This window comes from Ranitomeya imitator, chromosome 6 (genome assembly GCF_032444005.1).
Source record: "Ranitomeya imitator isolate aRanImi1 chromosome 6, aRanImi1.pri, whole genome shotgun sequence".
Taxonomy (NCBI): domain Eukaryota; kingdom Metazoa; phylum Chordata; class Amphibia; order Anura; family Dendrobatidae; genus Ranitomeya; species Ranitomeya imitator.
This window is the reverse complement of record NC_091287.1, coordinates 454,156,738-454,181,263: the sequence shown is the minus strand read 5'-3', so window position 1 is coordinate 454,181,263 and position 24,526 is coordinate 454,156,738. Positions and strand designations below refer to the sequence as shown.

Here is a 24,526-nt window from a genome sequence, read left to right as displayed (position 1 = left end):
CAAGTTCCAATTTGTGAGACCACTTAGACAGACCTGACGTGCGTTTCGCGTTGGCTTCCTCAGGGGTCTGAGCGCGTGGTCTCACAAATTGGAACATGAGTAAGAGCCTTTTACTGATAGGTGTGTGTTGCCATTAGCAATGCTAGTATTGGGATTCAGGATCTAACCATTTATAATATGACCTTGCTACTTCTTTAAATGGCTCCACACTCCGCTCATTACTACTATGCTGCACTGTCACTTTATCTAAGCCTTTAATTTATATTTTTTACACTCTCCCTGTTCTAAACCATATTTGTGACAAGCACGCTCTCCCTCTTTTTTTATACCAGCTCTCTGATTAAAATTACTTTGTTCTTTGATACATGTTTTATATTAATTGTTGCCTTGCTTGTCTAATAATGAATGAAATAATTGTATGTCTCATTTTGGATTATATACTTCAACTTTTGTGTATGCATCCTTGATAGGAGTGTCCATATAAATCACCACTATTGGTCCTGCTATGGAGGCATAGGACCGTTTTTTCAATTAATTAGGTGATTACGATTTCTGTTTTGATGATATTGTATTATACACACCTAAGCCAAGACTAACAAACTCATCTGAGGCCTGGTCTTTGGTTCCAGTGAATGGCCCTTCTCTGTTCCTCACTGTCCCAGAGATATAACGAGGTTTCACTCCGGTACCAATTAACTGCGCAAGTTCAAGCTGGCTGATGCACTTCAAGATCTGTGTAGGAAAAAGTAAACAAGTAGATAGGGTAGGTTCTGCAATGTTTCTTGCTTTTCCAGGGAAAACCATCATGTGACCTTCTTTGTGGAAGAAGTGGTTTCCCTTTTAAATATATGTACAAATATATTAAGTTCTAGATTGGCTCCTACATGTTACTGGGATATCAAATATCTCTGAAACCTTTCCGATTAGCACTGCTGGGAGTGCTTTATCAGAAACTGACAATTCACAATCAAGGGTTTTTGCTAAATGCATTATTTTTGTCAATGTTTTTCATATCAGTGTAATTTTCACATAGGACTCTAAGGCAATTCTATAATTATACTTCTAGTTTTTCAGGAAAGCCACATGAACAGACTCTGAGCCTATCGTTTGTATTGAAGTAACAAGTGCAAAGATCGTTGTGAACGGAGGGGAAGCAGCTGCGACATCGCCTGAAGCAAATGGTGGATCTTGGGGTATCGGACGTGCATAGGTGTGTTATCGATCACGGTCATCCTGTCTTAGATGATAATGAGGATGCCGAAAAGTCTTCAAGAAAAATATCCAGTTGTGCACGTTTCTTCAAAAGTGTCTTTAGTGCCATGAAGATATGGTACCTTCTGATACCATTAGTCAGATGAAGACACCGAAGTCTCAAAACCATACTATTTCACATCCCCTTTTAAGATAACTTTTAATGGCTATCAAGCACTGAGATGTCTAATTTTTTTTAAATCTTCTGTAATGAACAGGAAGCATGAGTCTAAAAACTGCCCGGTGGCCAGTGTAAAAATTGCATAAATGTAAAACTTTTTTAAAATTTATTTTTAATACAGATTGTAATATATGTGTGTGTGTGTATATATATATATATACATATAACTACAACCTGATTTAAACAATGGGGCGCTTTCTGATAATACGTTCCTTCTATAATACGTTGGTCCTTCTAGACATGGTGACCCTGCTGCTGCTATAAACAGAACCTTACCCCAGTCCTGTGTCCCCGTCCGTCCTGTGGAACCTGTCACAGGGCGACGTAACCTCGTTTTCCTTTCAAAAAGCGCGCTCAATTGCTGGGCGGTACCACCGGAAATGGTGGAGTTTTCAGCCTGTATCCTATAGGAGACTGAGGCCGGGGCCTAAATTTTCCCCCCCAGCGATCGTTCAAGGATGAGGGGGGCGGACCCGCCGGAAATGACACAGCCGGAATGGGCGGGGCGGCCTAACCTTGTCAGAAGCCGGGGACTAAATTATCTGGAGCCCGGCTGATGATGAATGGGGCGGACCCAGAAGTAAACGCCGGGTTCTTGGTCAGCGGCGTGCCCAGCAGCAGACAGACCGCAGCGCCTGCTCTCCAAACGCACATCCGCAGGAGCCCTCCCAGCCCCCCACCACGCGAGTGGAGATTAAGGTTAGAAGGGGGGGGGCTGTATAAAAGGAAGGTGCAGGCACCCTAACTCCATCTTCCCTTCAGGGGATGAGAGGGACCGTCCGCCTCCTTGCATCACCGCTGTCTGAGCATAGGTTATGCAGTAGGGGCTGCACGGACAGTCCATATGCCTGTGTACAGCCTAGGGTTTCGTTACCCCAGGGTGGACAGGGCCGAGTTCGGCAAGTGGTCCCACGTTGCGGGAGAGGATACGTGGAGATGACACTCACACGTGCTCGCCCGTTGCTGGTTTGGGGAGATCGGACCCCTTCAAAAGGGTCCGTCGCCCCAGTCTCATTTTCCAAATGAAGAGGAAGAATATGGGGGGGGTCTGGAAACCAGACCTGTGCCTCCTTCAGACACTAAGCATGAACTGGGTTCACCTTTGGCCAGTGTCAAGATGTATACGACGGACGAGGAGCTAAACTTTATGTTTACTTAGTGTCAGCCTCCTGGCGGCAGTAGCATACACCACAGTACTGTGTCCCCCAATGAGGCGAAGGAGAAATATATAAAAAATAACTACAACCTGATTTAAACATGGGGGCGCTTTCTGATAATACGTTCCCTGTAAGCATAGTTAGAACTATATTTCTAAAACCAAATGCAATTGCTTATAGTTTTACTGTATTAGTTTCCCCATAGGAAAGATATATATCTTGATACCGTGTTAGCCAGTGGATAGAAAAATATTTAGAACTACTGAGGACTCTCAATTCCAAATATTTTTCACTACTGACTCCCCATTAATTCTAAATTGAAACACCATTGGAATGAAAATACTACATGGAAATGTCACCGGCAGCTACACTGCTACCCTTACGTGTAATGACTATTTCCGTAGCTGCGGATTATCACACTGCGAGGTCTAACAAGCTCCCAGCTTACCTTCTTAGAATTAGTAAGTGACATCGGCAATTACCTCGTGCCATGAACTTCCCAAGTAGTTTCCATCAGTGTGGGCCACGGTGATGAGAGTCTTGATGGTATCGATGTTCTTCTGTTTCATCTCCGTAATGCCGGAGCTCACGGTTAATAATGTAAACCTTGCTAAGGCCTGTACATAGGCATCTCGCTCCAGCTGGAAGGGAAAGAACACCACATCAATAGGTTTCCAACGCCACCACTTTAGATCGTAGACCGGCGGGGGGGATGGAAGAGATTCTAGAAGTGGCAGTATCATAGAAACTCAGCATCTGGAATCTGCATTCTACAACTGACACTACATATGAAATAAGTAGCGTCATACAGTTTATACATAGCGTTATGGATCTTGCGCTTACCCAGACTAAGGCAGCATTTACACACGAAAATGTCCGTGTGCTGCCTGGTGTTTTATCAGATGGACCCGTATACATCCATCAAAATCAGGGCTCAGAGTCAGGTCCGTGAGCCTCAGGTCATGTCCTATATGGATCCAAGTTTGAAGAACAGAATAGAACATACTCAAAGGGTTAGCGGTGTCCCAATAAAAAATTGGACAGCACAGCGACGCGTCACACGGATGTGACAATATAGCCTTAGTGCACACATTACTGTACACCAGAGTGTTGGGGTCACAAGTCTTCCTGATTTTGTAGCATAAATTTCCCGCATTACGTGCTTGGTAAAGCTGCCCACACATCAGGACAGGCTCAATGTAAAAGTGCCATCATCATTCTCAGAGGAAATCAGTGCTTGTCTACACTTCATTTTAGCAATTGGTTGTTGTCTCAACACCCGGACCACCACCAATCCAAATTTCTGACATGTCTCTATAACATGTGAGGGTAGGTGCCCACGATCAGGAATAGCAGGGTGTTGGACGGAGTGCACTTGCGCTGCATTCAAAACCCTCCCTTGTACAGTACAAGCACAGTGGATGGGATTTATAGGAATCACGTGGCCACTGGGCTTCTATTTACTGCTGTGCACACTGACCCGTGATGCGGCCTTACAAGTCGCAGCATGTCAATTTGTGGTAAATCCACATTGATCAGTGAATTTTTTAACTGCGTCCAAAGTGCTGCTATTTCCTAATCATGGGAACATAGCCTTAGAAGTTGTCTGAAATTATATTTATAGCAACTCTAAAATGGTTTATATGAAAGAATGAGGAAAATAATAAAAGTGTAAAAGAAAAAAAAAATAAAGGAAAAACCGTAGATTAATTCTGCAGTGGGCTGCCAGTACTTATAAAAGGCATTGGATACCTGTTATAATCTGCTCCACACACCTGACACAAGAGAAAAGACAATGTTCTTGTTTATTTATTTATTTTTTTAATTTAAGCATTCTGGAGTCTCCTTAAATTTGTAACCAAAAAAACAGAGTAACGAAATCCTCCACTTGAATTACCGGTACATTGTTTTGCTTTTTGTTTGCTATTAAACACTTGAATTACATTGTAAATTTCAGAGATGGAAATCCAAAAAGTGTTAGATTTTTCCAACATGGAGGACAAGAAGGGGGAATAAACGGTAAGGAAACAACATGGGTCCGACCCACAGGTAGGGTATTCATAGAGTGATTGTACTGCTTTACATCAGTGGTAGTTAGTAAAAGACGTCTGTGCTTAGAAAAGGCAAATTCTGCTGCTTTATCTGGTGATAGACACCTTGGTAATTACCCCAGATTCTGATGACAAAAACATGTGCAGGTGCTTCTCACAAAATTAGAATATCATCAAAAAGTTAATTTATTTCAGGTCTTCAATACAAGAAGTAAAATGCATATTATATAGAGTCATTACAAACAGAGTGATCTATTTCAAGTGTTTATTTCTGTTAATGTTGATGATTATGGCTTACAGCCAATGAAACCCCAAAAGTCATTATCTCAGTAAATTAGAATAATTTATAACTAGTGATGAGTGAATATACTCAATACTCAAGATTTCTAGAGCACGCTTGGGTGTCCTCCGAGTATTTTTTAGTGCTCGGAGATTTAGTTTTTATTGCCGCAGCTGAATGATTTACATCTGTTAGCCAGCATAAGTTCATGTGGGGGTTGCCTGGTTGCTAGGGAATCCCCACATGTAATCAAGCAAAAACAACAAGAAAAAGAGCCATGCAAAATAGGGTGCACACCCAGAAAAATACAAACTAAATAGCAAAAAATACAAAAAATGATTTATTAGAGAAAGAGACAAATGCACAAAAACAGGGATTTTTGTGTTACTCACCGTAAAATCCTTTTCTCCGAGTCGTTCATTGGGGGACACAGGACTGTGGACTGTGGTGTATGCTACTGCTGCCAGGAGGCTGACACTAAGTAGGTATAAAAAAAGCTCCTCCTCCATAGTATACACCTTGCCACTGGCCCTGACAGCTCCAGTTTGGTGCACAAGCAGTAGGAGATAGAGAAAACAAAACAGCATTAGAGCAAAGACAACATGTCTAGAATAATACTATAGTCTGAACAACTCCATAGACAAATAAAATGAATAGGGAGGGAGCTGTGTCCCCCAATGAACGACTCGGAGAAAAGGATTTTACGGTGAGTAACACAAAAATCCCTGTTTCTCCATCGTCTCATTGGGGGACACAGGACTGTGGGATGTCCCAAAGCAGTCCCAGGGTGGGAAGAAGACTCACTGGAAGAAAACCCCTAGGCACTTACCGCCTATAGGTGTGATACCGCAGCCTGAAGAATTTTCCTTCCCAAACTTGCATCAGCAGAGGCCTGAGTGTGGATATTATAATGTTTAGAGAAAGTGTGCAGGCTGGACCAAGTGGCCGCTTTGCAAATCTGCTCTGCTGAAGCTTGGTCCCGAAGCGCCCAGGAAGCCCCTACCGCCCGAGTAGAGTGTGCCCTGATCCCAGCCGGGATGGCTGCACCCTTGATATGGTAGGCCTCCTGAATAGTGGTTCTTATCCATCTGGCTAAGGTCGATCTAGAGGCTGCGAGTCCCTTTTTATGACCCGCAGGAAGAACGAACAGAACATCCGTCTTTCGAAAAGAAGCGGTCCGAGAAACGTATCTTCTCAGAGCTCTCACCAAATCTAGAGTATGGAGAGCTTTTTCCACCCGGTGTGTAGGCGCAGGACAAAAAGAAGGCAAGACAATGTCCTCATTAATGTGGAATGAGGAGACTACTTTTGGCAAAAAGGAAGGTGCTGGTCTCAGCACCACCTTATCCTGATGAAATTGTAGAAACGGCGCCTGACAGGACAAGGCCGCTAACTCCGATACCCGCCTAATGGATGTTATAGCTACCAGAAACAAAACCTTCCAAGAAAGGTACCTTAAAGGAATATCTTGGAGGGGCTCAAATGGAGGTTCCTGAAGAACACTCAAGACCAAATTAAGGTCCCAAGCTTCTATCGGAGCTTTGTAAGGAGGGACTATATGAGAGACTCCCTGCAAAAAAGTTTTTACTTGCAGATTGGTAGCGATCCTGCGCTGGAAAAGAACCGATAAGGCGGATATTTGCCTCCTAAGGGTACTTGGAGCGAGACCTGAGTCTAGACCAGATTGGAGAAAAGCTAGGACATTAGGAATGGAAAACCGAAGAGGAGGAAGACCCTTCTTCCTGCACCATGAGAGAAAGACTTTCCAGGTGTGGTGGTAAATGCGTGCTGAAGCTGTCTTTTGAGCATTAACCATAGTTGAGGCTACTTTCTGAGAAAAACCGGCCTGGGTCAGAATCCAAGATTCAACGGCCAAGCAGTCAAACACAGGGCCTCTAAGTTCTGGTGGAATATCGGCCCCTGCGACAGAAGATCTGGCTGCATTGGTAGCTGCCAAGGAACCCCGACGATCAGCTGAACTAGGTCTGCGTACCATGACCTCCGAGGCCAATCTGGGGCTACTAGAATTGTCGGAACTCCCTCTAACTTGATCTTCCTGACGACCTTTGGAAGCAGCGCCAGAGGGGGAAACAGATATGGAAGACGAAATTGGTTCCAAGATAGGACTAGTGCGTCTACGGCAATTGCTCCTGGATCTCGAAACCGTGCAACGAACCTGGGTACTTTGGTATTCGACCCGGTGGCCATTAGATCCACGTCCGGGATTCCCCAGCGTAGACATATCTGCCGAAAAACATCGGGGTGAAGAGACCATTCCCCGGGCGCAAGCCCCTGTCGGCTCAGAAAGTCCGCTGCCCAGTTCTCCTTGCCCGGGATGTAAACTGCCGAGATCACAGAGTGATTGTTCTCGGCCCAGCGGAGGACTTGTCCTACCTCGCGCATGGCTGATCTGCTGCGAGTGCCCCCCTGATGATTTACGTAGGCCACGGCCGTGGCATTGTCCGATTGGATCCGCACCGGGCGACCCGCCAGAAGATGGTGAAAGTGCTGCAAAGCCAGCCAAATTGCCCTTATTTCCAACAGATTGATTGGAAGGGTTGATTCCCTTGGGGACCAACGACCCTGAGCCGTGTGCTGGAGAAACACTGCTCCCCAACCGAGAAGGCTGGCGTCTGTAGTGACTACCAGCCAATGAACTGGAGGAAAGGCTTTCCCCTGAAGTAGGGAGGAACTCCTCATCCACCATATCAGGGATTGCCTGACCCCAGGAGCCAGACGACACCTGAGGTTGAGAGACAAAGGACTCCTGTCCCAGGCTGACAGAAGTGCCTGTTGGAGTGGACGAAGATGGAATTGGGCGAATGGAACCGCTTCTATAGCTGCTACCATCCTGCCCAAGACCTTCATGCAGAACCGGATTGAATGGAAACTTGGCTGCCGAAGAATTTTTACCTCCTGCCGGAGACAAAGCACCTTGTCCTGGGGTAAAATAGTTAGCCCCCGAGAGGTGTCGAAGATCATCCCTAAAAAAGAGATCTTCCGAGATGGTACTAGAGATGACTTCTTTAAATTGACCAGCCACCCTAGACGAGCTAGGGTGTCCTAAGAGATGTTGACGTTGTCCCTGCATGCCTGAAAAGTTGGTCCTTTGACTAAGAGATCGTCTAAGTAAGGCAGAATGACTATGCCTCGAGAGTGCAGGATTGACACCACTGTTGCCATCACCTTCGTGAACACCCTGGGAGCAGTGGCGAGCCCGAAAGGTAATGCAGTGAATTGGAAGTGTCGCTCGCCTATGGAAAACCGTAGAAATTTTTGATGAGGAGGAAATATAGGAACGTGCAGATAGGCGTCTTGAATATCTATGGAAGCCAGGAATTCTCCCCTTTCCATAGCCGCAATGACCGAGCGGAGAGATTCCATACGGAAGCGACGAGTGCTGATGAATTTGTTTAGACACTTTAGGTCCAGAATGGGTCTCACGGTCCCATTCTTTTTGGGAACCGTAAACAGATTTGAATAAAACCCCTTGAACCTTTCTTCCTTTGGAACAGGGACAATGACCCCGTTGGACTGAAGAGACTCGACTGCTCTGAATAGAGCTCTTAGACGGGTTTTTGAACTGGGAAGACTGGACGGAAAAAAACGGCCTGGAGGGAGACAGGAAAACTCTATTTTGTACCCTGAAACCCCCAGGTCTCTTACCCATCTGTCGTGAACAACTGACAGCCAGGACTGATGGAACAGTAGTAGGCGACCGCCTACTCTGTTGGAAGCGACGAGAGGCTGCCTCCAGTCATTTAGCCGAAGATCGAGGATATCTAGATCCCCTAGATCTTGACGGTTGATACCGCATTCTTGCCAATGGATTGGCCCTATAGGAGACCTGGTGCTCCCGGTCTTGGACAGGCCGACTTGGGGGACCTGCGCTTGGTGCCGCAGACCACCGGGAGTTACGAAAGGATTTAAATCTTGCTTGAAATTGGCGACGAAAAGGTTGCTTAACCTTTTGTTGAGGAAGGAAATTACTTTTACCTCCCGTGGTATCAGATATAAGCGGATCCAATTTTTCGCCAAAAAGACGGACACCTTGATAAGGAAGGGATGTAAGGGACTTCTTTGAAGTAGAGTCCGCCCGCCAATTTCTTAGCCATAGGGCCCTTCTGATAGCAATAGCATTTGCCGCAGCCAATGCTGAACAATTTGCCGCATCCAAGGATGCATTAATCAGATAATTTCCTGCTAAAGATATCTGATTTGACATCTCTATCACCTCTACAGGAAACCCCTTATCCTGAAGAGCCTTAGTTACAGACTCTGACCAAGCTATCATAGCTTTGGCAACCCATGTGGCCGCAAAAGACGGTGCAAGGGCTGACCCTGAAGCCTCAAACAGAGACCGAGCTAGACTCTCTAGGAGCCGATCAGTCGGATCCTTAATAGACGACCCATTAGGAAGAGACAGCAACGTACTAGAGGCCAAACGGGATACGGGAGGATCCACTGAAGGGGATTCTGCCCACTTTTTACAAAGCTCTGGAGCGAACGGATACCTTGCACCTAGAGCCTTCTGGCCTAAGAAACGTTTATCCGGTCGCTCCATGTGACGTTGGACTAAATCCTCAAACTCAGGATGAGTAGAAAACACCTTATGAGGTTGCTTGAATTTCTTAAAGGACACCTTATGACCAGAAGGTAAGGTGGCCACATCCTCTACTCCCAAGGTCTGGTTAACGGCCTCAATGAGACTGTCAACAGATTCCTGATAACCAGGAGCTTCTAAATCAAAAGACCCCTCTGAGTCATAGTCCGAACCGTGCTCACTCAATTCTGCAGGAGAGGGAGATCGAGAGACAGGATTCAAAGATGCTGATGCACCTGACGGACCGGGAGACGCTGTGTGGGATCGTTTCCCCTGTGTCTGCCTAGAGGGAGTACGGCCCCTGCAGGCCGGAGGATCCTGAAAATCGGAGGATCTTTCCAAAACAGGCGGATGAATGTCCCTGACAGGGGCTTGAAGGGGACTCAACCGCCTTTGTTAGAGACGCCATAGACTGCGTTAATGATATGACCCACTCAGGGGGAGACACTGCTGACCCAGGTACAGGCACACCCGGCAGGATAGCCGGCGGGGAAGCAGACAGGGTAGCAGACGGGGGCTCCTGCACGCGCTCGGAATCACAAGCCTCACAGAAATGGTTACTTTGCGCATGCGGAAAAGTAGACTGACAGGTAATGCATGAGGTATACAGAACTGAGTGAGTCTTAGTCTTTCTAGACATGACTCTATTGCTGCTGCTGCTGCTGCTATGCTCCGTATCTCCTTATGAGCTACTAGGTCTAGAACAAATACTGTTGTCAGGCTGAGGGAAGTAGCACTTACCCCAGTCCTGTGTCCCCGTATGCTCTCAAACACTGAACCATGTCTCCTGTGCAAACCACACATATAAACTAATTCACAGGGCAGATGCCTGAAAAAAGTGGGAGGAGTTACCGCACATGGACCCGGTTTAGGCCGAAGCAGGGATCTAGATTTTACTCTTTCCCCTGCTCTCCTGGGAAAGCTGGGTGCTCGAAACCGGAAGTAAACCGTCGCCATGGAGGCGGGACTTCCCCCAGACTACAAGACCCATAATGCCACAGGCTGTACAGAGAAAACAGGAAGCCGCCGAAAAAGGGGCGGGACTTCCGCCCATGCTCAGACTACAAGATCCATAATGCCTCAGCGAACAGGAAACCGCCTAAAAAAGGGGCGGGACTTCTGCCCATGCCTCTGCTGAAGTTTGCTTGTGGGGAAAAAACGCTGGAAACCAGCACAGCGCCGGATATAGTCGCCAGCAGAACGCGCGATGAAGCAGGAGCCCCCCCCCCTGTGCAGCCCTCTGACAGCGCATAAGGTTAGACATAAAAAATCCACATATAAATATATATATACATATATAAATATTAAAAGACGGTGCAGGCACCCTAACTCCTTACACCCTTCAGAAGGCGAGGAGAGGGACCGTCTGCCTCCTTTAAACACCGTAGTCGTGCATTGGTGATGAAGTGGAGGCTGCACGGACAAGGAATGAATGCCTGTACAACCTAGGGTTCCGTTACCTCAGGGTGGTCAGGTTCTTAGTCCGGCAAAAAAATCCCACGTCGCGGGAGAGGATACGTGGAGGCGACACTCCACGTGCTCGCCCGTTGTTGGTTTGGGGAGATCGGACCCCTTCAAAAGGGTCAGTCGCCCCTGTCTTATCTTCAGAGAAAGAGAAAAAAGCATCTGGGAAAACCCAGAGATGTGCCTCCTACGGACACTAAGCATAAACTGGAGCTGTCAGGGCCAGTGGCAAGGTGTATACTATGGAGGAGGAGCTAACTTTTTTTTTTTATACCTACTTAGTGTCAGCCTCCTGGCGGCAGTAGCATACACCACAGTCCACAGTCCTGTGTCCCCCAATGAGACGATGGAGAAATAAAAGCATATAAAATACAACAACCACACTACTGGTCCCAAGATACCCCTATATAAACGGCCCAAATATAGATGATGTTAAACGACAGCAATAAAGACATGCCACAATTGGATTGTTACATCATAGAAATATATGCATGAATATATACACATACTTTTCCCAGAACAATATGTGGGAAAGACCTATAGTATAGGAAATAAATAAGAACCCCCTGATACTTATATAGATAAGGTATAGTTAAATATTTCAAATGGCCACAATATAACAATATCTACACAAATATGAACAAATATGAGTATAATGAGTCTGGGCTTCCCCAGACAACCTTGCAATAGATAAAGTACCCTAATATAGAGAAAAAAAGGCTAATACCACTAATGGGGCCCCAGTAAGCGCATAAGGAAACAATACAAATAAAGTAAGATGTTGACCAAGTAAAGAAATGCGACAAGCAGAGTATCCTGGTGGGGAGATAAACCCACCCAGGTTTAGACGAGGCACCCACAGGAATAAAAGTATGTGGCACAATGATGTAAAGGAACACAGGGGTTAAAGATAAATACCAAAAGCAGGTCATCCAGTCTGTGGCATCGGTCGTCGGCAGTCAATAGTCAAGGGTAAAGAGGGGCAAACCCGGGACACAGAAAGTGTGGGGGGAGCCCCACGCGTATCACTGCTGAACGCAGCTTCGTCATGGAAGACTTCGTGCGCGCACCATTTTGCATGGCTCTTTTTCTTGTTGTTTTTTCATGATGTCCTTGCTGTGCATTGAGCTGCACCCCTTTATATATGTTCATTAAAATTATGGTAGTCGCCCAGTTGTGGTGCTCCCTAACTTTCTAAATATTAACATGTAATCAAGCAGGCTAGTAGCTGTAAATCATTCAGCTGCGGCAATAAAAACTAAATCTCCGAGCACTAAAAAATACACGGAAGACACCAGAGCGTGCTCGAGAAATCTTGAGTAATGAGTATATTCGCTCATCACTATTTATAACACCAGGTTGAAAAATGATTTTAAAATCCAAAATGCTGGCCTACTGAAATGTATGTTCAGTAATAAATGCACTCAATAATTGGTCGGAGCTCCTTTTCCATCAATTACTCCGTCAATGCAGCGTGGCATGGAGGCGATCAGCTTGTGGCACTGCTGAGGTGTTATGGAAGCCCAGGTTGCTTTGATGGTAGCCTTCAGCTCATCTGCATTGTTGGGTCTGGTGTTTCATCTTCCTCTTGACCATACACCATAGATTCTCTAAGGGGTTAAGGTCAGGCGAGTTGCTGGCTAATCAAGCACAGTGATGGTGTTGTTTGTACACCAGGTATTGGTACTTTTGGCAGTGTGGACAGGAGTCAAGTCCTGCTGGAGAATGAAATTTCCATCTCCAAAAACCTTGTCGGCAGAGGGAAGCATGAGGTGCTCTAAAATTTCCTGGTCGACAGCTGCACTGACTTTGGTCTTGATAAAACACAGTGGACCTACACCAGCAGATGACATGGCTCCCCAAACCATCACAGATAGTGGAAACTTCACACTTGACCTCCAGCAGCTTGGATTGTGGCCTCTCCACTCTTCCTCTAGACTCTGGGACCTTGATTTCCAAATGAAATGTAAAACTTACTTTAATCTGAAAACAAACCCTTGGACCACTGAGCAACAGCCCAGTTCTTTTTCTCCTTGGCCCAGGTAAGACACTGCTGGCACTGTCTATTGGTTATGAGTGGATTGACACAAGGAATGTGACACTTGTAGCCCATGTCCTGGATACGTCTGTGTGTGGTGGCTCTTGAAGCAATGACTCCTGCAGCAGTCCACTCCTTGTGAATCTCCCCCCAATTTTTTTAATGTCCTTTTCTTAACAATCCTTTCAAGACTGCGGTTATCCCGGTTGCTTGGCAGATCACTGACCGAAGGCTTAATAAGGGACCAGAGCACCAGGATAAGACCTTGCCCACAGACCTGTCCCAATGTACGAAGATATCATTAAATGAAAACTTCACGCAAAGATTGCACATAAACGACAAAAAACTGATTTCTTCACCGCAGGTGATCGTTAGTTAGCTGTTAGGCCGGCTTCACACTTGCGAGTTTTACGGACGTAAGAGCGCAGAAACTACGTCCGTAAAACTCGCAAAACATACGGCACAATTATTCTCTATGCCCCTGCTCCTATCTGCCGTATTAAACTGATCAGTATTATACGGCTTTCTACGGTCGTAGAAAATCGCAGCATGCTGCGTTTGTCACTGTATTGCGCAAATTAAACGTCAATGAAAGTCTATGGAAGCCCCAAAAATACGGATCACACACGGACCAGCAGTGTGACTTGCGAGAAATACGCAGCGCTGTTAAAGAGAAAAGCCGGTAATTCAGTGCGGTGTACAGTAAAATCACACTGACAGCTTACAGTAGAATAGGTAGAATAAATGTGTACACATAGAATAGGTATATATATATATGTCAGTGAGACACACATACAGTTAGGTCCATATATATTTGGACAGAGACAACATTTTTCTAATTTTGGTTATAGACATTACCACAATGAATTTTAAACAAAACAATTCAGATGCAGTTGAAGTTCAGACTTTCAGCTTTCATTTGAGGGTATACACATTAAAATTGGATGAAGGGTTTAGGAGTTTCAGCTCCTTAACATGTGCCACCCTGTTTTTAAAGGGACCAAAAGTAATTGGACAGATTCAATAATTTTAAATAAAATGTTCATTTTTAGTACTTGGGTTGAAAACCCTTTGTTGGCAATGACTGCCTAAAGTGTTGAACTCATGGACATCACCAGACGCTGTGTTTCCTCCTTTTTGATGCTCTGCCAGGTCTTCACTGCGGTGGTTTTCAGTTGCTGTTTGTTTGTGGGCCTTTCTGTCTGAAGTTTAGTCTTTAACAAGTGAAATGCATGCTCAATTGGGTTTAGATCAGGTGACTGACTTGGCCATTCAAGAATATTTCACTTCTTTGCTTTAATAAACTCCTGGGTTGCTTTGGCTTTATGTTTTGGGTCATTGCCCATCTGTAGTATGAAACGACGACCAATCAGTTTGGCTGCATTTGGCTGGATCTGAGCACACAGTATGTCTCTGAATACCTCAGAATTCATTCGGCTGCTCCTGTCCTGTGTCACATCATCAATAAACACTAGTGACCCAGTGCCACTGGCAGCCATGCATGCCCAAGCCATCACACTGCCTCCACCGTGTTTTACAGATGATGTGGTATGCTTTGGATCATGAGCTGGACCACGCCTTCGCCATACTTTTCTCTTTCCATCATTCTGGTAGAGGTTGATCTTGGTTTCATCTGTCCAAAGAATGTTCTTCCAGAACTGTGCTGGCTTTTTTAGATGTTTTTTTAGCAAAGTCCAGTCTAGCCTTTTTATTCTTGATGCTTATGGGTGGCCTGCACCGTGCAGTGAACCCTCTGTATTTACTTTCATGCAGTCTTCTCCTTATGGTAGATTTGGATATTGATACACCGACCTCCTGGAGAGTGTTGTTCACGTGGTTGGCTGTTGTGAAGGGGTTTCTCTTCATCATGGAGATTATTCTGCGATCATCCACCACTGTTGTCTTCCGTGGGCGCCCAGGTCTTTCTGCATTGATGAGTTCACCAGTGCTTTCTTTCTTTCTCAGGATGTACCAAACTGTAGATTTTGCCACTCCTAATATTGTAGCAGTTTCTCGGATGGGTTTTTTCTGTTTTCGCAGCTTAAGGATGGCTTGTTTCACCTGCATGGAGAGCTCCTTTGACCGCATGTTTACTTCACAGCAAAATCTTCCAAATGCAAGCACCACACCTCAAATCAGCTCCAGGCCTTTTATCTGCTTAATTGAGAATGACATAACGAAGGGATTGCCCACACCTGTCCATGAAATAGCCTTGGAGTCAATTGTCCAATTACTTTTGGTCCCTTTAAAAACAGGGTGGCACATGTTAAGGAGCTGAAACTCCTAAACCCTTCATCCAATTTTAATGTGGATACCCTCAAATGAAAGCTGAAAGTCTGAACTTCAACTTCATCTGAATTGTTCTGTTTAAAATTCATTGTGGTAATGTCTATAACCAAAATTAGAAAAATGTTGTCTCTGTCCAAATAAATATGGACCTAACTGTATGTATATATATATATATATATATATATATATATATATATATATATATATATATATATATATATATATATATATATATATATATATATATATATATATATATTTAATATTTTTTCCAGCACTAGATCGCTTTAAAGCCGGTAATTCAATTACCGGCTTTTGCTTTCTCCTTCCTAAACCCGACATGATATGAGACATGGTTTACATACAGTAAACCATCTCATATCACCATTTTTTTTGCATATTCCACACTACTGTCAGTAGTGTGTCTATGCAAAATTTGGGCGTTCTAGCTTGTAAATTAAGGGGTTAAATGGCGGAAAAAATTGGCGTGGGCTCCCGCACAATTTTCTCCGCCAGAGTAGTAAAGCCAGTGACTGAGGGCAGATATTAATAGCCTGGAGAGGGTCCACGGTTATTGGCCCCCCTGGCTAAAAATAACTGCCCCCAGCCACCCCAGAAAAGGCACATCTGGAAGATGCGCCTATTCTGGCACTTGGCCACTCTCTTCCCATTCCCGTGTAGCGGTGGGATATGGGGTAATGAAGGGTTAATGCCACCTTGCTATTGTAAGGTGACATTAAGCCAGATTAATAATGGAGAGGCTCGAGTTCATATGAGGACAACCAGCAGAGGGCGCCCTCTTATGATCTCGAGCCAGGGAGCTTTCTAGGAAAGTTCCCACGATCTAGGAACAACCAACAGAGGGCGCCTCACCGCAAATGCAGGTAAATATAGGTCAATGACCTACTTTACCTACATTCTCCGGGGTTTTGCAGACATGAGCAATGTTGCATTAGCAAAGCTCGTTGCTGCAAAATATTTGAACCCCTTCAGATGGATTTACATCGTTGGACTTTACAGATCTGCGGAAGGTATGTATATTGTTGGTTTATTATGTTTTTTTTGTTACAGAACGAGGGTCTTCAGTGATTGGATTGGGCGTTCAATAAAACATTAAAACAACCTTTGTTTTTATTTCATTAAAATAATGTTTAATATTGTGTTTGTGTATTTTTTTCACCCTTTACTAGTATTGGATTAATAATGGATAGGTGTCATAATTGACGCCTCTCCATTATTAATTTGGCTTAATGTCACCTTACAATAGCAAGGTGGCATTAACCCTTCATTACCCCATATCCCACCGCTACACGGGAATGGGAAGAGAGTGGCCAAGTGCCAGAATAGGCGCATCTTCCAGATGTGCCTGTTCTGGGGTGGCTGGGGGCAGGTATTTTTAGCCAGGGGGGGGCCAATAACCATGGACCCTCTCCAGGCTATTAATATCTGCCCTCAGTGACTGGCTTTACTACTCTGGCGGAGAAAATTGTGCGGGAGCAAACACCAATTTTTTCCGCCAGTTAACCCCTTAATTTACTAGCTAGAACGGCCAAATTTTGCATAGACACACTACTAACATTAGTAGTGTGGAATATGCAAAAAAAATGGTGATATGAGATGGTTTACTGTATGTAAACCAGGTCTCATATCATGTCGGGTTTAGGAAGGAGATAGCAAAAGCCGGTAATTGAATTACCGGCTTTCTGCTATATCGCGCCGGATGAAATATTAAAGGGAACCTGTCACCCCGTTTTTTGAGATTGAGCTATAAATACTGTTAAATAGGGCCTGCGCTGTGTGTTACTATAGTGTATGTAGTGTACCCTGATTCCCCATGTATGCTGAGAAATACATTACCAAAGTCGCCGTTTTCGCCTGTCAATCAGGCTGGTCTGGTCAGGTGGGCGTGTTCACAGCGCTCTTTTCTTCCCCAGCTTTCCGTTGGTGGCGTAGTGGTGTGCGCATGTCCAGAGTTCCGACTTCCCTGCGCCCACGTGAAGACACAGCGCGCGATCTGCGCTGTAATCCCTTGCATCGGTGGGGGCGGCCATCTTCCTGTGGCCGCGCGTGCGCAGATGGAGTACTCTGCTGCACGGGGCTTCAGGAAAATGGCCGCGGGCAGCCGCGCGTGCGCATTAGAGATCGCGGCGGCCATTTTCCCAAAGCCGAGTTTGCATCTCGGCTTTGGGAAAATGGCCGCCGCGATCTCTAATGCGCACGCGCGGCTGCCCGCGGCCATTTTCCTGAAGCCCCGTGCAGCAGAGCACTCCATCTGCGCACGCGCGGCCCCAGGAAGATGGCCGCCCCCACAGATGCAAGGGATTACAGCGCAGATCGCGCGCTGTGTCTTCACGTGGGCGCAGGGAAGTCGGAACTCTGGACATGCGCACACCACTACGCCACCAACGGAAAGCTGGGGAAGAAAAGAGCGCTGTGAATACGCCCACCTGACCAGACCAGCCTGATTGACAGGCGAAAACGGCGACTTTGGTAATGTATTTCTCAGCATACATGGGGAATCGGGGTACACTACATACACTATAGTAACGCACAGCGCAGGCCCTATTTAACAGTATTTATAGCTCAATCTCAAAAAACGGGGTGACAGGTTCCCTTTAATATATATACATATATGTGTCTACTGACTAATACATATATATATATACAATATATATATATATATATACACAATATATATATATATATATATACAATATATATATATATATATATATATACACACACAATATATATATATATATATACAATATATATATATATATATATATATATACACACACAATATATATATATATATATATATATATATATATACACAATATATATATATATATATATATATATATATATATATATATATATATACAATATATATATATACAATATATATATATATATATATATATATATATATATATATATATATATATATATATATATATATATATATATATATATATATATATATATATATATATATATATATATATATATATATAGACAATATATAGATTCAAGATTCAAGATTCAAAGAAGCTTTATTGGCAGGACCAAATACACATCAGTTTTGCCAAAGCAAGTGTATAGAGGCAATAGGGATAGGGACTGAGGGGATGTTGGGTAGGAGCTGTGGGGGGAGGTGGATGGGGCAGATCCAGGGTGGGGGCTATAGTCCATGGCATAGGGGAGATGGATGGGGCAGATCCAGGGTGGGGGCTATAGTCCATGGCATAGGGGAGGTGGATGGGGCAGGTCCAGGTTGGGGGCTATAGTCCATGGCATCATAGTTCTCTTTCTCGTAGTCTATGACATTCGCTCACATACCGCGCTGCTATCTCCACCGCTCTCTCTTCTTCTCCCAGCAAGATATAGGTTTTCTCTTCCTCCTTCATGGTGATGAAGTCTGGGAAGAGATGTGAGAGTCTCCTGAAGTGAGTCTCCCTCACTGCTGAGTATTTGGAGCAGTGTAGCAGGAAGTGGGTTTCGTCCTCTATGGCCTCCTGATCACAGTGTTGGCACAGTCTTTCCTCCCTGGGCTTGTAGCTCTGCCTGTGTCGGCCACATTCGATGGCCAGACTGTGGGCACTGAGTCTATATCGGCTCAGGATCTGGCGGTCTCTGGGGTCCGGGAGTTTCTCCAGATATGGGGCCAGTCTGTAGTCTCTCTGTAGGCTCCGGTACATGGTCAGTTTCTGTGAGCTGATGATATCATTCTTCCAGTCACTGACATACCTCTCCTGGCCTTCATCTGCCATCTTCCTAATTCCGGCTTTTGTCAGGTTGTTGTGATTGGTGTTCTGCTCCGGTTGGGTTTGGCTGGGCTGTTCCGGGGGTTCTGGTTTTTCTGTTTCACCTTCATGTATCAGGGCTTTATGGTGGTGGGAGCTTGGATTGCTCCTATGCAGGTGAGCCCGGAATGACAGCGCCCTCTTTAGAACTGTTAGGTGTAGAGGGAATCTGCCCAGCTCGGCCCGACAAGCACTGTTGGAGGTGCTCCGATGGACCTGGAGAAGGTGCTTGCAGAATTCCAGGTGGAATATTTCTGTTGGACTGGAGTCCCACTTTGACCAGTCTGGGTAGGTGTGAGGACCCCAGACTTCGCTGCCATACAGGAGGATTGGGGCGATGATGGAGTCGAAGATTTTTAGCCAGACCCTCACTGGTGGCTTCAGATGGTAGAGTGTCCTTCGGATGGCATAGAAGGTTTTGCAGGCCTTGTCTTTCAGGGTCTCTATGGCTTGTTTGAAGTTCCCTGACCGGTGAATCTCTAGGCCCAGGTAGGTATATTTGTCCGTTCCTGTGAGGTCGCAGTTGTTGAGGATAAATGATGGGTGTTGGTCTGATCTTCTCTTTCTCCTCTGGAACACCATGGTGTTGGTTTTCTTTAGGTTGACCGGTAGGGCCCAGGTGGAGCTGAATTTCTCTAGGATTTTCAGGTTGTCCTGGAGGCCTTTCTCGGTTGGTGACAGCAGCAGCAGGTCATCTGCATACAGCAGGAATTTCACCTGGGCGTCGTGGAGGGTGAGACCTGGTGCTGAGGAGGATTCCAGGGCGGTAGCCAGCTCGTTGATGTAGATGTTGAAGAGCGTTGGGCTTAGGCTGCAGCCTTGTCTTACTCCGCGGCTCTGCTGGAATAAAGCCGTTCTTTTGCCGCTCACACTCACGCTGCAGCTGTTCTCGGTGTAGGAGCTTTGATGACATCGTAGGTCTTTCCTCCTATTCCACTCTCCAGCAGTTTCAGGAATAAGCCCGGGTGCCACACTGAATCAAAAGCCTTTTTAAAGTCCACAAAGCAGGCGTATATCTTCCCATTCTTTGTATTGTAGACGTGTCTCTGAATGAGGCTGTGCAGAGTATAGATGTGGTCAGTGGTGCGGTGGTTCGGCATGAACCCTGCTTGGCTCTTGTTGAGGACGTTGTGCTCGGTGAGGAAGGTGAGGATCCTCTTGTTCAGGATACTGTTGAACAGTTTTCCCAGGTTGCTGCTGACGCATATGCCTCTGTAGTTAGCTGGGTCATACCTGTCCCCACTCTTGTGGATAGGTGTGATGAGGCCTTGGTTCCAGGTACGAGGGAAGTAGCCGGCACTCAGTACAATATTGAAGAGTTTAACCATTGCAGCCTGTATTTCTGGTGGGCTGTACTTCAGCATTTCTGGTAGGATTCCATCTAGGCCACCGGCTTTTCTACATCTTATGGAGGAGAGTCTCTCGGTTACTTCCTGTAGTGTTATAGGTATATCCACCGGGTTTTGGAAGTTTTTGATTTTTTCCTCCATTGCTTTTAGTTTCGCCATTATGTTTTCCTGTTCTTGGCTTAGTCCTTCCTTTGGAATGTCTTTATAGAGGTCTCTGAAGTATTGGAGCCAGAGGTTGCCATTTTGGATATGGTTGTTGTTTTTCTTGTCTTTGGTGCCCATGTGGTTCCATAGTTCCCAGAAGGAGTTGTCTTGGAGGGCGTCTTGGAGTTGATTGAGCTTGGTAGAGATGTAACTCTGCTTCTTCCTCCTGAGGATGGTTTTGTACTGCTTTTGTATGGAGTCATAGGCTTCCCTCAGACCCAGGTGGTTGGGGTCTCTGTGTTTCTTGTTGGAGGCTGTTCTCAGGGTCTTCCGTACAGCTTTACATTCTCTGTCAAACCAGCCATTGACCTGTGTTTCTTTTGGTCTCTTGTAGTCGACTTTTTTAAGGTCAGACAGTCTGGCCATTGCGTAGAATATATTGTTGAGGTCCTTTGCTGCTTGGTTCACTCCCTCTGGGTTTGGCATGTACTCAAGGTTGTAGAAGTGGTGGAGCATCCGCTGTATTTCAGGTCTGCTGGAAGCTTCTTTATATCTTAGTGCCGACATTTTGGACCATTTATAGGATGGAGGCCGGGTGAAGAGGCCGCTCTGCTGTGGCTTCTGAGTGGATGGTTTCTCTGTAGATTTTATGTACAGAAGAAGTTGGCTGTGGTCTGACAGGTGCGTTTGTGGGGTGACTATGAAGGCGCTGACATCTGCCAGGTTCAGGTCTGTAATGGCGTAATCAACTACACTCCTCCCTACATGGGAGTTTAGTGTATACCTTCCTAAGGAGTCACCCTTGCTTCGTCCATTAAGGATATGAAGTCCTAAACTTTTACATACGTTCAGGAGCTTTCTGCCACTTTTGTTGACTGTACTGTCATAGCTGTTTCTCTCAGTGTGTACAGGGTCTTGGCCGTCATTCTCTGCTCCAAGTATGTAGATGTTTCCATCCGTGGTCAGGAAGTCTCTCTCTCTCCCTGTTCTTGCATTGAGGTCTCCAAAGATGAGAACTTTGCCCAGGGCCTGATAATGGGCGGCTTCTCTTTGTAAGATCTCGAAGCAGTCTGGATTGAAGTAGGGGGACTCTGGCGGTGGTATATAGGTGGCACAGAGGTGGACATCAGACTGGCAGGTGAGGATGGAGCTGCTGATTCTGATCCATATGTGGCTGTCTCCTTTCTTCACCGGTTTGATGTACTGGTGGAGCTCCTCTTTATACCAGATCGCTACTCCTCCTGAGCCCCGGCCCTGTTTGATGTTTTTATTTTTCTGGGCATGGACCAAGAATTCCTTGTATCCAATAGGCACCAGGGATTCGTTTTCGGCTCTGGTCCATGTTTCCAGGAGGATCTGAATGTCTATATTTTTCATACTTTGTATAAAATCAGGGTCCTTTGTTTTAGATCCAAAGGTTGAGGCGTTGAGACCCTGGATATTCCAGCTGCTGATTGTAAGTGAAGACATTCTTCTGTGAATATTATATATATATATATATATATATATATATATATATATATATATATATATATATATATATATATTTTTTTTTTTAACACATGGATCCCTTGTATATCCGCATGTCGGTTTTGCAAGCCTGTGATAAAAACACGCAGTACGGATTACATATGGAGGATGCCATGCGCAAAAAACGCTGAAACACCCTGCCTACGTTGGAGCTACGGACCACTATTTTCGGGACTTTTCAGCGTATTACGGCTGTAAAATACGGACCGTATTTTCATACGCTGAGTGTGAAGCCGGCCTTAGTGGTTATAACCATGGATACTTAAGCTACTTCATACCCTGCATGGGGTAAGCAACATGACGAATTAGAAGAACTATACTACATTTATGATTGGAGGTATTTACTAACATTATTATTATTACACCTACTACATATTGGGATAGGACCTTGGACATGGGAATACCCCTTCAAACTTCAGACAAAGATTACCCAAAAACTGCAAAACAGCTTTTCTTCACAACAGGTATCATTTCCATCTTTGCTAGGCATCAATATGTAGGCGAAGAGAAGCAAAGATAAAAATAATCCAGAGAGGATGCAGTTATTCAAAAAAAGGAGTGTTGCTTTAATAATTAATAATCAGCAAAGACTCTTCAGAGTTTTTTGTCCAATTCTCCAGCTCTGAACTAATTACAACTAATTCTTATCCTGTAAGTGCGTTTGGGTAATAATTGAAAATGAGATCTAAAATAAAACTATACCAGAAATAGCTTCCCGACAGTTTCTGGATGACTTGTCTACGACATGATTATTGTACAATTTATCTTGTACAATGAACGATACAATTTCACTCATGTATGTATATAAGTGCAGAATGTGAGTTTATTCATTTATAGTGAATGACATCTGGGACTGGAGTCTACATTGACCCGAGGAACTAACTAAAGTAGGTGGAAAGGAGCAATGGTGTCATCTCGGTAACTAATTGCTGTAATTCCCAAAGTACGTGTTAAACTGAACATATAGCCTGATAGGGGACTAACACTTCTCCAATCACACCGTAGGCGCGCGCTAGAGAGCACCATTCCACCTTCTTCTGCGGTGACGGTCTTCGCTTGCTTTCCTGAACCGAGCGCTGTCTGCAGTCTAAGCTCCTGCCTACGAGTGTCACACACACGGCCTTCTCTCCTGTCTTCTGAGGTTGCTCAATACGGCCAGAAGTGTAGCGGAGAGGCTGCAGAGAAAGGCTGTGTTCACACACACACACTCACATGGGAGAGGCCGAGAGAAAGGCCATGTTCACACACACACACTCACATGGGAGAGGCCGAGAGAAAGGCCATGTTCACACACACACACACACACACACACACTCATGGGAGAGGTGGCAGAGAAAGGCCATGTTCACTCACACACACACTCACATGGGAGAGGCCGCAGAGAAAGGCCGTGTTCACACACACACACACACTCACGCGCATGGGAGATGCCGAGAGAAAGGCCATGTTCACACACACACTCGCATGGGAGAGGCCGAGAGAAAGGCCATGTTCACACACACACACTCACATGGGAGAGGCCGAGAGAAAGGCCATGTTCACACACACACACACACACACTCATGGGAGAGGTGGCAGAGAAAGGCCATGTTCACTCACACACACACTCACATGGGAGAGGTGGCAGAGAAAGGCCGTGTTCACACACACACACACACACGCATGGGAGAGGCCGCAGAGAAAGGCCATGTTCACACACACACTCGCATGGGAGAGGCCGCAGAGAAAGGCCATGTTCACACACACACTTGCATGGGAGAGGCCGCAAAGAAAGGCCATGTTCACACACACACTTGCATGGGAGAGGCCGCAAAGAAAGGCTATGTTCACACACACACACACACTCATGGGAGAGGTGGCAGAGAAAGGCAGTGTTCACACACACACGCATGGGAGAGGCCGCAGAAAAAGGCTGTGTTCACACACACACACACACTTGCATGGGAGAGGCCGAGAGAAAGGCTGTGTTCACACACACACGCATGGACACGCATGGGAGAGGCCGCAGAGAAAGGCCGTGTCCACACACACTTGCATGGGAGAGGCCGAGAGAAAGGCCGTGTTCACACACACACACACGCATGGGAGAGGCGGCAGAAAAAGGCTGTGTTCACACACACACACACGGGAGAGGTGGCAGAGAAAGGCAGTGTTCACACACACACACGCATGGGAGAGGCCGCTGAGAAAGGCCGTGTTCACACACACACACACACACTCGCATGGGAGAGGCCGCAGAGAAAGGCTGTGTTCACACACACACGCGTGGACACGCATGGGAGAGGCCACAGAGAAAGGCTGTGTTCACACACACACACACTCATGGGAGAGGTGGCAGAGAAAGGTAGTGTTCACACACACACACACACACGCATGGGAG

The 24,526-nt window shown here is 45.6% G+C and overlaps 1 protein-coding gene across 2 annotated transcripts in view; it reads right to left on the bottom strand.

The window, feature by feature from the left end:
- The window catches only part of ARFGEF1 (ARF guanine nucleotide exchange factor 1), a 231,009-nt gene that overhangs the window by 57,750 nt on the left and 148,733 nt on the right, over positions 1–24,526 (bottom strand). For both annotated transcript variants that reach the window (XM_069731468.1, XM_069731469.1), the window contains exons 21-22: positions 3,072–3,230; positions 582–732 (exon numbers count right to left, since the gene is read on the bottom strand). In XM_069731468.1, the coding sequence (XP_069587569.1) occupies positions 582–732; positions 3,072–3,230 (310 nt within the window). The remainder of the gene's footprint in view (positions 1–581; positions 733–3,071; positions 3,231–24,526) is intronic.